Source organism: Erythrolamprus reginae, chromosome 1 (genome assembly GCF_031021105.1).
Source record: "Erythrolamprus reginae isolate rEryReg1 chromosome 1, rEryReg1.hap1, whole genome shotgun sequence".
NCBI lineage: Eukaryota > Metazoa > Chordata > Lepidosauria > Squamata > Dipsadidae > Erythrolamprus > Erythrolamprus reginae.
The window spans coordinates 130,108,439-130,121,266 of record NC_091950.1 but is presented as its reverse complement, the minus strand read 5'-3'; the positions used below and the strand labels follow the sequence as shown (position 1 = coordinate 130,121,266).

The following is a 12,828-nucleotide window of genomic DNA, read 5'->3' as shown; positions in this document are numbered from 1 at the left end:
ACCTCTGATTTGTGTAGGAGCATCTGGAATAACTATTCAACAGATTTGCTTGTTACCCTTTGAGCTGTCTTTTTGCAGAGATGTGAGGTGATTTTGGTTTTTGACATAGAGGTTCAGGGTTTCCTGGTATCAAATAATAAACTGTACTTTAAACTTCTAGACCAAAGAAAAAGGAACAGAAGCAACAGAAGCATCAAACCCGCCCATATTTGATGGCTAATGATCAAATTGAGCCCCCCCCCCCCAAAGCATTGCAAATACTTGTAGGGTGGAAAAATAGAAATGATTTAGGTTTTAACCACTGAAATTGCAATTTTCCATCTTCATTTTTAGGTCAGGATTCCTGGCAAAAAATATAAGTATGTGGCAACTGGACATGGACAATACAAAAGGGTGCCAATGGAAGATGATGGGGTGACGGAAAAATAGCTGTGTTGGTACCAAATTCACAGGTAAAGGTAGGCCGATGTACTAAATAGCACTGTTTTTGCACATATAGTCAGTAATATTCACCAAATGCTAATGGGTTTGCTATCAGAATTATACCTGAAGAAGCAGAAAGTGCTTCTTTATAAAGTGATTCTTTGTCATGTTTCTCCCTTACTAAGATAATGGACAATTCAGACATGGTTCTTCATTAGGACAGTCACATTTTAAGCTCAAAGAATTGAATCTGGAGTATTTAAGGAATGATTTAGGTCAGGGGTAGGCAAAGTTGGCTTTTCTATGACTTGTGGACTTCAGCTCCCAGAATTGCTGAGCTCATTATGCTAGCTCAGGAATTCCGGGAGTTGAAGTCCACATGTCATAGGAGAGCCAACTTTGCCTATCCCTGATTTAGGTGGTGTATTTTAAGGGATGTATGAGGGAGGCACACCTTTACTTAGAGCCATGCTTCTCAAATAGTGGAGCGTGCCCCCTGGAGTGTGTGGAGCTATGCCAGGGTATGTGTGTGTGACCCCAGGAACATTGTGGTTCCTCTTGATCGATTCTCCTGGATGGGGAGTGTTTTCCCAGTTGCATGCTGTTCCGAGCCTGAAAGAGAAGATGGCCAGGCAAGGCAGGGTGGCTGCGTGGGTTACTGTTGTTCTTGGCGGGCACCACAGTAATCATGAACAGCATGGTGAACCTGCTGCTGGACAAGGAGGAGTATCCTCTGCAGCGGGGTGAAAGCTTCAAACAACACCCTAAAGCCTCCTTCCACACCATTCACTGGCAGAGGTGATGATTATGGGCCAGGCTGGTGACCCCAAAACATTGGCTTGATTAAGCTGGCCTGGCCCCATGTCAAAAGAGGGCTCTTACCATGGTAGCCTATGCCTGCCTTACCGAAAATAGACTCCACTGAGTTCAGTGTGACTTACTCCCAGGTAAGTGGATAAAGCAGCCTTCCCCAGCCAATAGTTTGCTTGTAACTTATAATAAATAAAATAATAAATATTAACATTAAAATTCCATTGGGGCCCAGATTGGAGAGTGGGAGGGCACAAAATATTTGCTTCTTCCTAGTGGGGACATAACAGAAAATAACTGAGAAGCACTGGCTTGGAATAACATTTCTCAACTCGCTACTAGCAATGAGAATCCATTTTTTCATAGAAATATTTTATTCAAACTATATATTCAAGTTTATAAAAATTGTTCTTGAGTCAGGATTTCATACAAACTGCCCTTAAAAATTGTGGGTCTCTAGCTGTGAAAATAATTCTTTCAATGTTGGTGTAATGACAACCATCCCTGCAGTTATTCATAAACTCAAATTTAGAGCATCTTCTGCATCCATCATACCACTGTTCCTTTCCTTACCGTATATCCGTTTCTCTTAGGAACCAAACACTTCTATTTCCTCATTGCTCAACCTACCTTTCATATCTTATATTATCATCTTAAAATATGGCACTTACCCTAGCAGACATTTGAAACCTTAGTACAATTCACGTATGCTTTCTTTACTTAGAATTCTCTCTCAACCCAACTAATTTTGGATAAAAACGTATTCGAAGATGTGTGAAACTGAGCTTTTGGCTTTTATAACTGTTGCCAGCTTCATCAGTCCAGGACATCTTTATCTTCTATTATATTGCCCTTAAATTTAGGACAGAAGACTTTAACGTTTCTTCACTTTACCTGCCTGACCTTTATGCAATACAGTATGGGATACCTTTAGATTCTTACCTATATGTAAATTTTAAGACACTGTTAGTATAAATGAGAAGAACACACCAATTAAAAGTGAACACAAACATATCGGTTGACTCAGTTTGGTAAGTGGTTGGTAGCAAACTAGTTATCCTGCCTGCTGCAAAATCCAAAATTTTGATTCTTAGTCTTAAGGTACTGCTAAAGATATATGTAGGATAGTAGCTAGGATGTTCTAGTGTTCCATATATTCGCACTAAAGGAGACTGCGCTCCATATCTTACATGCCCATTTGAGATTTCTTGAAGCAACAGGCAGCTGGTACAAAAAACTGTTTTCCAATTATCTGATTTAAAAAAAAACCTATGATACTGCATGGCATATGATGAAGGTGTAAATACTGGTACAACTGAAAAGAACTCAGGGATTCCCGTCTATCATGGCATTTTTGGAATTGCATATTTGCTGTCATTCTTTTGACAATTCTTCTGGGGGGAAAAAAACCCCAGATCATGAGGTGATGGTAGTCCTCTGTTGTATGATATAAAACAAAGGACTTGCAAAAGACCTATAGTAGCCTAAAATCTGCTATCTGCATCACACTTTTCAAAGCATCAGTGCTGGAGTAAAAACTGGACATACAATCATATACAGTGAAACTCAACTTATACTAAAATATACTTTCTAGCCAACCTGAACATGAAGGATGTGTGCTTTTTTTCACAGTCTGGAAGGATTGAGTGGCATTCCTCCTTATCCACTCTATTTATCCACAACATTGTGGAATGGGATGGCTGAGCATTCACCGAGGTGGTTAAATGAGCAAGACACAAAAACTGTACAGTCTCTCAGTCAGATGCTATTTCAACCAGCTCCCATTTCTCACTTCAAGCCATCCATTCTCAATTTGTGATTGAGTGAAAAGAAACAGAAATGTGAGATTAGGTGATACATGGAGAAAACAATAGCTAGAACCTCTTTATGCTGGTGTTTGAAGTCACTGTGTAGCATGTGCATACACAATTTGGCTCTTTGAGGGGATGGGGGGGGGAGTGTCAAGCACTCCTAAATTCAGCTTGAGTGTAGTTTGATAGTCAAGACCTTATCTGGAGTTTGGCAGGTAGGGTTGCCCCCAAATCTTCCCAATTTTGCTTTTGATAGCTGATACTCAGGTTTTGCAACTACCAATGGGAAAAAGATCGTGAAGTGGCCAAATTTCTATGCCATTAATCCCCAGACTTCCCCATTTGATAAGGCATAAAATACCAAGTCCATGGCTGTTTCTCTGGTACATGGGTAGCCATTGGCTACTTCCTGTTTTGCAGTTATTGTATGTTAGCACTTGGGATATCAAAATACCAATTTAGCGATAGCATGTTTGTAATTTCTGGCAATGAAATAGTGATATGAATGTTGGACTCTTCTGCGTCTCAGTGGAAAACATTCTAGATGGTCTAGCATAAAAGCATTCTTTTTATGAATCCATGGCTAGTGATAATGATAACAGTCCTTTTCTCCATGAATTAGGAAAAAGAAAGCTTGCTAGTTTTCTGGAACTGATTGTTTCAAGTATTGGCAATTGTTTGACAATATTTAAAAGCTAGGTTCAGGGGAACAAATTGTTATTTGCACAGGGTTTTCACTTTTTTTAATATGTAAAATTGGTCTGCAGCTGCTTTCTAGGGGAAAATAGCCTTGACATGGTCATGCTATATTTTGCAAATGGTTTAAATTGATTTTACTGCATTTAAGAGAGAAGCACAGAATTGTCCAGATTCCACAACTTGGGTTTCTGTTGCTCATGAAAAAAATATTATCCCAACTCTGGTGCAATCAATACTGTTTACCCTTCAATTCATGCTGATAATGGCCTGATTACAAGAGCACCTTAAGGCAAATCTCTCTTTATTAATGTGCCTATTTATCTGGCAAAGGCTCTACTCTAGGAAGGTGCGTCTATGAGTTACTAAAGAGCAGGATTCTCTTGATGGAGAAACTGACATTTTGTCTCTAAAGAGATTTGCACGACAACTTTCTATGCTCATGTGAGCTAAGCCAAACAGTTTAATCTTTTTAATGTCATATTTTTAGGATCTGAAGCCATCTTGAACCTTGTTCTTGTATAACTGATGATTCTGAATTGCAATTTTGTGTGCATGTTAGCATTAGAATTTAGATTTAGGTTGTGCGTGAGAAATATTCATTTTTCTTGCCAGAAACATGAAAGTAGCTAGTGACAACAACTTTTGCTCTTACTATAATCCTACTCATCTTGTCCTCTAACCAAAAGGCCTAAACCTCTGGACAGCATTTGACCTCAAAGGGGGATGGAGAAAGAGAACATGTCTGAACATCTGTGTACCATGATATGGGAATATTGTTTGGCTCTAGTCAAAATGCTTTTGACTGGTTATGGAAGAAAAGTCAAAACCTTTAGCATTACTTTAGAATAAAAGGTAGGCTTGGTGGAGCAAGCCAATATATTTCTGTCCCATCCTATATTTAGTTCAGCAGATGTTTTAACTTCTATATAGACTATTTATTCTAAAACAAAAACAAGACACTCTCTCTCAAGCCCCATGTTAGAACTGAGTAAAACAGGTATATTCATTTTTTAGTATTATAGACAGTAACCCTGTATGAAGGATTTTATTTTATTTTTCCTCTTCCTTTAGTAAAATCTGGATTTATTTCATATTTTCTCAGCCCATTGATCATCTTCTCAAGGAAACATCTATTCCTCTCTTTCCTTCACCTGCCACCCGGATGCCATCCTATTAAAACCCGTCTGTGTTTCTTCAGGTGGTTGGCGTTGGATACGACGCACGTCAAACAGAGTAGTGATCTTTGTCATGGGTTTGGAAGCCAGCTCTTTTAGTTTCCGGGCATCGAAGCGTGGCCTGTGAAGAAGCAGGGGTAAACGTCGGCGGAATGAAAACATTCCCTCTTTCCTTATTTCCTTTTCTTCCTCAGCTTGTGGCTTTTTTTCCTTGCTGATTGTCATCTGGTACAAGATGGCGTCCCACATCTTGACGGCTTTTGACCTGGTTCCTTTTTTCTCCTGACCTGGATCCACTTCTGAGATTTCAGTTATTCCCTTTTCTCTCCCTTGCTCTGGCTCAGACTGTGAGACTGGGAACTGAGGAACGTCAGATTCCACTACCAAGTGTTTTTTGAGACGAGACCAGCCACTAAGTTTACTTTTGGGGGGCACGGCTGGCTTTGATTTGGGTGACGAGCTGGTAGGACTTTGGGAGACAAGTGGTGGTGGTGCAGGTGGTGGTGATACAGCCTGCTGGTTTATCTTTTCTGGCAAGAACTTCTGCTTACTGACAGTGGATGGTGCAGGAAAGATTGTTTCTGGCCCCATGTACTGTGATGTGTTGGAACCTGACTGTCTCTGGTCTTCAGTGTGTTGTTCAGGGCTTTTGCTGGTGCTTGGAGTTACAGGCCTGTCCAGCTGACGTGTTGGGGATGTAACCACGGTATGCTGCCTAGGGATATGGAGTATTTCAGCTTTCATTTTCCTGGCGGGTGGTTCAGGGGGTGCAGAAACAACTAACTTGGGGGTACGTGATCTGGGATGCTGTACAAAAGATGTGTCATGTGTCTGGCTTGATAGTGAAGCTGTGTAGTTGGTTTGCAAATGAACATGACTTGGATATTCCTCTGGCTGTCCTATTAGTGGAGACTTGGCCCTTGGCGCTTGCACGCTATGAAAAGAGGAATGCGTTTCAGCCACATGAGTGACCAGGACTGGCGTCTCCACTTGTGCAGTGTAAGAAATGGGATTTTCGTGAGAAACAAAGGCAGGGGACAAGCGAGGCGAGGGACCTGAAGGGAACTCTGTGGATTGCCTTGGTGATTCGGGAGTTCTCGGTCTGTAATGCGGAGATATGGCAGGCGAGACTGTTAGTTTGAGATGCTCCGAAAGGCTCCTCTGTTCCGTAACTGTGAACGTGAAGGGTCTCGCTTTAGGCAAAGGAGAAGGAACATGATGGATGATGGGCTTGACTGAAAAACGAGGCGGAAGGTTGATAGTGAGGCGGGCTTCAGTTTCTGTTGGCTTGAGTGGGGAAGTGCGTTCATGGTGCTCCAAGTCTGGACTAGCTTCACTTACAGGAGACAGATTAGACCGGAATGATGTGGTTGATTGTGCTGATAAGGTGGCCTTCTTCTTTGCTGCTTTTTTCAGAAGCTTCTGTAGTCGAAGGTTGTCGGTTCCAGGTTTTGGTAGAATAGGTGGAGGTGGAGCCTGTGATTGGAGAGTGATAGGTTCATAGGGTGGTGTCACCGTTATCAGCATTTTGACCCCCTAAATCAAAACAGAAAAAAAATGGTATTTTTTTTACTACTTACTTATTTCAGGTTTCTAGCCTCCAAAACATATAGGGTTACTGATATGAACATTTTGCTCAGGAAAGATTTAACTCATTAACCAGATATCTGTAAGAAATGAACCAGGATTGGAACCAAAAGTTTCCAGGCCAGGCAGAAGCATTATCTCAGCATTCAGAAGATGACTTCCATTCTCAAGGCAGTGAACAGCCCAATTTTTATTGACAATTTAAATTTTGGAACGCAGATACTTATTTCTGAGTGCATATGCCTTCTATCTTGCCTTCGGCAAGAAAACATACTTAGCCATGTGGCTTCTGCTGTAAGCAAGGCTCTTAAATGAAGGATTGCCTGTCTGCAGAATATAAATTTATTGCTGCATTTGGCATGAAGCCTGAAATTACCGTTTTCAAATAATTAAAGATAAAAATGCTAAAAATCTTTTTAGGAGACATCAAATTGATATGAAATCAGAAAATTTTGGGGATTGGGCTATGATGTCTCTTTATCACATTGGAACACCCTCCCCCCCAAATTAACCCCATACTTCACAAAAGTTAGTCATAGTATCTCAGAGCTGATAGTTTTCAGTGCCTGGCTGAACCCCTCCAACCGAGATCCTTGACCGGTGGCTTTAATCATCAAATATAGATTGAAAATACTAAATGAACAATGGCACGTTTTTATTATTCTGATTGAGCTTCCTTCCAATGTGTGAATCAGGCGTAAACATTCCTATCTCAGGAAAGAAGAATCTATCTCAGGATGAATGTTTGTCCACTATAAAAAAGGGAAGGCCTTATGTGAAAGGTTCTAGCTTCCTACCAAATCAGTATAAGTATGTACTCCATCTTCCTTGGAATCCAAAATGCATAGAGCCAGTGCACAGAGCCAGATACTCTCAAGTAATAAAGGACATTAGAAAAAAGCTGGTGGCGACAGGGTCACACAACTACTTCAGTCACACGACTACTTCAGCTTCAACCACAACAACACAAGAGCACACAACAGATTTAAACTTAATATTAACCGCTCCAAACTTGACTGTAAAAAATATGACTTCAGTAACCGAGTTGTCGAAGCGTGGAACTCATTACTGGACTCCATAGCATCACCCCCAAACCCCCAATACTTTACCCTTAGATTATCTACGGTTGACCTATCCAGATTCCTAAGAGGTCAGTAAGGGGTGAGTACAAGTGCACTAGAGTGCCTTCCGTCCCCTGACCTATTGCTCTCCTATATCTCCTATACCTTTCTTCTATTCCTATATCTCTTCTTCTATTCTTTCATTGATGTGTTCTATTACTATACCTTCTTTTCTATTATTTCTTAGATATACTGTATTTTACTATGAGTATCTCCTCTATAACCTTCATTATGTATTTTACTATGTGTATATAGACATATACCCACTAAAGCCCTCATTGTGTATTGGACAAAAATAAATAAATAAAATAAAATAAATAAAATAAAATAAATTTTAAGAGATCATGTTATAGGAGCGATTCCATGGCTGCAATCATTAACCGGTTCAAAGTGTTAGGGTTGTTAAATCACTAATTGAGGTAAACTCTTATCATTACCAATAGGTTTAATTTTCTGTGTGATCTTCAGACTTTCTTACCTATTTTCCCCAATGTTAGAACTTGTACTTGGCTGGCAGAAGAGCCCTTGAGAGAAGAAACTGAAAATAGGCAAGTTCTCCTCACTTCTGGCTCTTTAAAGTCCTATCTGTATATTCCCTCCACCACCCTCATCAATGTGTTTCAGGAGGGAAGCCAGCAACAATAGGCAAAGCTTAGATTTGATTGAATTTGAAACATGATATTTGTTCTTGGAAACAAGTGTTTTCTCTTTGCATGCTGACAGCCCCACTTCTGCTACAATATCAATCGAGGGTCAGCAAACTGCGAAATGTGAAACATGAGAGCCAAGAAGCTCATGCACGAATCGAATTTTAGCTCCTGGCAAGAAATAGTATTAAGTTTCAGTTGCAAAAGTTCATGAGGTCTGTCCTTCGTGCTTCTCCTTGGTGATCTGACCACAACTGATTTCACCTGCCATGGGTTGCAAGCCAAAACCCATGGCTCAACTGATAGCTGGTCCTTTGGGAAGGAGCTGAGCATCTACAGGAATGGAAAAGCTCTGTCTTTAGTGCATACCCATCCTTCTTATGGGCAGAACAAATATTGCCAACTGTCTCAAAGACCATTTGCTTAAGTTGCAAGCCTAACTTTAAGCACAAACTCACTACCCTTCTGGATGGATAAATTTTTGGTATGAGTAAAGAGGAGTACACCTTTTGCAGCCTTGCTGTAATTCCCAAATCTTTTATGCAGTACATTGGCTTGAAAGTGATTCGAAACACAATTCTGGAATCCAATCCACATAGCAAACAATCCATGGGAGGATAGCTTCTGAGCTTCATAGTAAATTAGAAGATATGACTACAAATGCCAAAAAGATTGCTAAAAATTGCAGCTGCTCATGGATGGCTTGCATTACAGAAGCAGATGCCAAATACAGCTGCTAGTACATCATTTAGATATAACCTGTGGGATATAGGCTGCAAACTGCTTCTACAGCTTTCAAAGAGTAATTTACATTTCCCCCTCTTATTTGGGTCACTGTGTGAGTCCTCTCAGTGAAAGAAAACAGCCCGTAAGAAAAGAATGACCTCCTTTCCCAAACCAAAATTAAATAATGAATTTAGGGAACAAAATTGTCTGTGCTTCTTGTAACTAGCTTCTTGAGTATTGGTTGCATTCACACATTAAGCTTAGGTGATAATGTACTGAACTTTGTGTGATATATGAACTGAGTCACCTTCTTTGGGAATGAAGAGAATAGGGGAAAGGGAAGGATATAACCCTAGATAAGTGTGGCCAGCAGGCAGGCAGACTAATAAGTGAATTTTGTATTGTGCTTAACAAGCATTGTGTACAAAATCATGGCCAGCAGATGGGACTACATATAAATAGAGTTATATTTAAAAATGCTTCTTAGATGAAAACTCAACTCAGTGTACAACATATGCAACAAATCATCAACACCTGGTGTTACACACAGGAACACATAACAATGAAAGATACACACACACACAGAGAGAGAGAGAGAGAGAGAGAGAGAGAGAGAGAGAGAGAGAGAGAGAGAGAGAGAGAGAGAGATACATACATACATACATACATACATACATAAATACATACACACCCTCTGAAAGGAATGAGTCAACTCACCACATCCAACTCGCTCTGGGATAAGTCATTGTGGGACAATTCAACAATTCAATATTTTTAAAATAATTTAAAAATTCTTTTAATTTTTCACATTTTATTTTGTCCCTCCTCTGGCATCCTTTCTTTAATTAGTCTATTTCATTTATTTCTTCGATATTAATGTAACTCTTGTCTGTGGCGAGTTATCCTAGAACACCTCCCCCTTTAATTCAGTTAAAAGCCAAATGACAACATTCACTTGTATAGTATAGTTGAAGCCAATTGAGCTTTATTAGATTTCTGCTAATGGAATGCAGAAAACACTATCTTTTTTTCAATTGCTTTGAGAAATAAGTATATACTACAAGTGAATTTGTTAGGTGGGCAAAGGATTGGCAATATAGTATGTTACCATTAAATGAATGTTAGGAGTAACATGGAATAGATAAAGGTGAGCTTTAATTAAGCTGAGTTCAGACTGTGTAACGATTTAAAGAGTTTAACAGCCATATCCATTTTTCAAATTGGGCTTGAAAATGCAGAACACAACACAGCAGGACAACAAGTCAGAAACTGACTATTTAACATTTGTCCATATTTTCAGCAGCCACATTTTGTATCCGCAAGATAATCTGATAACAATCTGTCTTTAAAGGCAGTGCACAAAGACTATATTAAAGCAATACGGATACTAAAAAAATGACCTGCCATCTCCAGATGCTATCACAATTGACATAACAAACTAAGCTGATAAAAATGTTTCCGGTGACTACTGCCATTAAACTACTTCTAAGATAAAGACTATTACTGAAGTCCTAGTAAAGTATTTGACTGAATGTGGGAACACAATTAGATTGTATCTACAAGCAGGGATGGACTCCTGCCTGGATTGGGGGGGGGGACATAGAGGGGTAGCAAAAATGTAGCTCCACCCCAGAACACCCAATTTGCACTGAAAGATGTTGAAAGAAAATGCAGGGTGTCCTGCATAAGCCACGCCCACAGTGTGGTAGTAAAAAATGTACCTGCCTACAGGCCTACTTTAACTGCCTACAGGCCTACTTTAACTAACTAAATATTCAGAGCTCCAGTTGTATTTGCTTGAATCTAAACACAGCCTTTAGCACTGCTATGGAACACAAGCAAGATGGTTGCGTTGATGGATGATGTCTGGCGGGCCCAGGACAGGAGCTTGTCCTCTGTCCTGGTGCTTCTTGACCTCTCAGCGGCTTTCGATACCATCGACCATGGTATCCTTCTGTACCGGCTGGAGGGGTTGGGAGTGAGAGGCACTGTCCTTCAGTGGTTCTCCTCCTACCTCTCCGGTCGGTCGCAGTCGGTGTTAGTGGGGGGTCAGAGGTCGACTTCTAGGTTTCTCCCTTGTGGGGTGCCTCAGGGGTCGGTCCTCTCCCCTCTGCTATTTAACATCTACATGAAACCGCTGGGTGAGATCATCCAAGGGCATGGGGTGAGGTATCATCAATATGCCGATGATACTCAGCTATACATCTCCACCCCATGTCCAGTCAGCGAAGCAGTGGAAGTGATGTGCCGGTGCCTGGAGGCTGTTGGGGCCTGGATGGGTGTCAACAAACTCAGACACAACCCAGACAAGACGGAGTGGCTGTGGGTCTTGCCTCCCAAGGACAATTCCATCTGTTTGTCCATCACCCTGGGGGGAGAATCATTGACCCCCTCAGAGAGGGTTCGCAATTTGGGCGTCCTCCTCGATCCACAGCTCACACTAGAGAAACATCTTTCAGCTGTGGCGAGGGGGGCGTTTGCCCAAGTTCGCCTGGTGCATCAATTGCGACCCTATCTGGACCGGGAGTCACTGCTCACAGTCACTCATGCCCTCATCACCTCGAGGCTCGACTACTGTAACGCTCTCTACATGGGGCTACCTTTGAAAAGTGTTCGGAAACTTCAGATCGTGCAGAATGCAGCTGCGAGATCAATCATGGGCTTCCCTAAATATGCCCATGTCACACCAACACTCCGCAGTCTGCATTGGTTGCCAATCAGTTTCCGGTCACAATTCAAAGTGTTGGTTATGACCTATAAAGCCCTTCATGGCACCGGACCAGATTACCTCAGGGACCGCCTTCTGCCGCACGAATCCCAGCGGCCAGTTAGGTCCCACAGAGTGGGTCTTCTCCGGGTCCCGTCAACTAAACAATGGCACTTGGCGGGACCCAGGAGAAGAGCCTTCTCTGTGGCGGCCCCGGCCCTCTGGAACCAACTCCCCCCTGAGATTAGAATTGCCCCCACCCTCCTTGCCTTTTGTAAGCTTCTTAAAACCCACCTCTGCCGCCAGGCATGGGGGAATTAAGACTTTTTTCTCCCCCTAGGCCGTTACAACTGTATACATGGTATGTTTGTATGTATGTTTGGTTTTTATATATTAAGGGGTTTTAATTTGCTTTTAGTATTGGATTTTATTGTATATTGTTCATGATTGTTGTTAGCCGCCCCGAGTTTTCGGAGAAGGGCGGCATATAAATCCAATAAAACTTGAAACTTGAAAACTTGAAGCAAAACTAATTCTATTTAGCTCCCAGAAAGAAATGTTGACAGAATTGAAAGAATGCAATGTTGCCCACATATTGATCACATTTCTGCATTAATATTTAGAAGATTTCATTTTCAATAAAGTTTATTACACCTTTTTGTTTTAAACCACTTGTTAGGTAAAGTCACTCTGTTTTGCTTAAAGTTGGGATTTGTAGGTCCTATGCAGATGATTAGGACTAGGCCATGCTTTCATACACGGGACGAGTTTGAGACTGTTGATCTTGAGGAAATGTGTACTTGGCATAGTTACTTTGATATCCGTATTTTACATTTTTTTCCTCTTCTTTGTTGCTTAAATCCTCAAAGGAGGGGCCAGATGAATGAATTCATACAGTGATTTTTTTGAGAGGATGTTGGTGGTGCCACAAACTTTGACATTGCTACTGTGTGCTTTCTGTTTATTGGTCCTTTTTGGGATCAATACGTTTGGACAATTTTCACCTTACCTACAAATGTTCCTTTCTAGATTCAGGCCAGTATATAGTAGTACAAGTCTTGGTGCACTTATTGATAAGCTCCAGTGGGTGTGAGATTGGGGGAGTATACCCACCCTGGCTTT

At 41.1% G+C, this 12,828-nt stretch overlaps 2 protein-coding genes across 5 annotated transcripts in view; one reads left to right on the top strand and one right to left on the bottom strand.

Moving 5' to 3' along the window:
• The window catches only part of LSP1 (lymphocyte specific protein 1), a 130,239-nt gene that overhangs the window by 106,493 nt on the left and 10,918 nt on the right, over nt 1–12,828 (top strand). For 2 of the 4 annotated variants that reach the window (XM_070764968.1, XM_070764985.1), the window contains exon 10: nt 334–452. In XM_070764968.1, coding sequence (XP_070621069.1) covers nt 334–429 — 96 coding nt within the window. In that variant the 3' untranslated portion in view covers nt 430–452. Of the gene's footprint in view, nt 1–333; nt 459–12,828 lie in introns of all 4 variants that reach the window. The other 2 variants (XM_070764977.1, XM_070764993.1) reach the window with 1 other exon arrangement.
• PRR33 (proline rich 33) overlaps nt 4,773–12,828 on the bottom strand; it is a 31,879-nt gene continuing 23,823 nt past the window's right edge. The window contains exon 2 of the mRNA XM_070764954.1: nt 4,773–6,454. Within this exon, the coding sequence (XP_070621055.1) occupies nt 4,874–6,445 (1,572 nt within the window). The 5' untranslated portion in view covers nt 6,446–6,454 and the 3' untranslated portion in view covers nt 4,773–4,873. The remainder of the gene's footprint in view (nt 6,455–12,828) is intronic.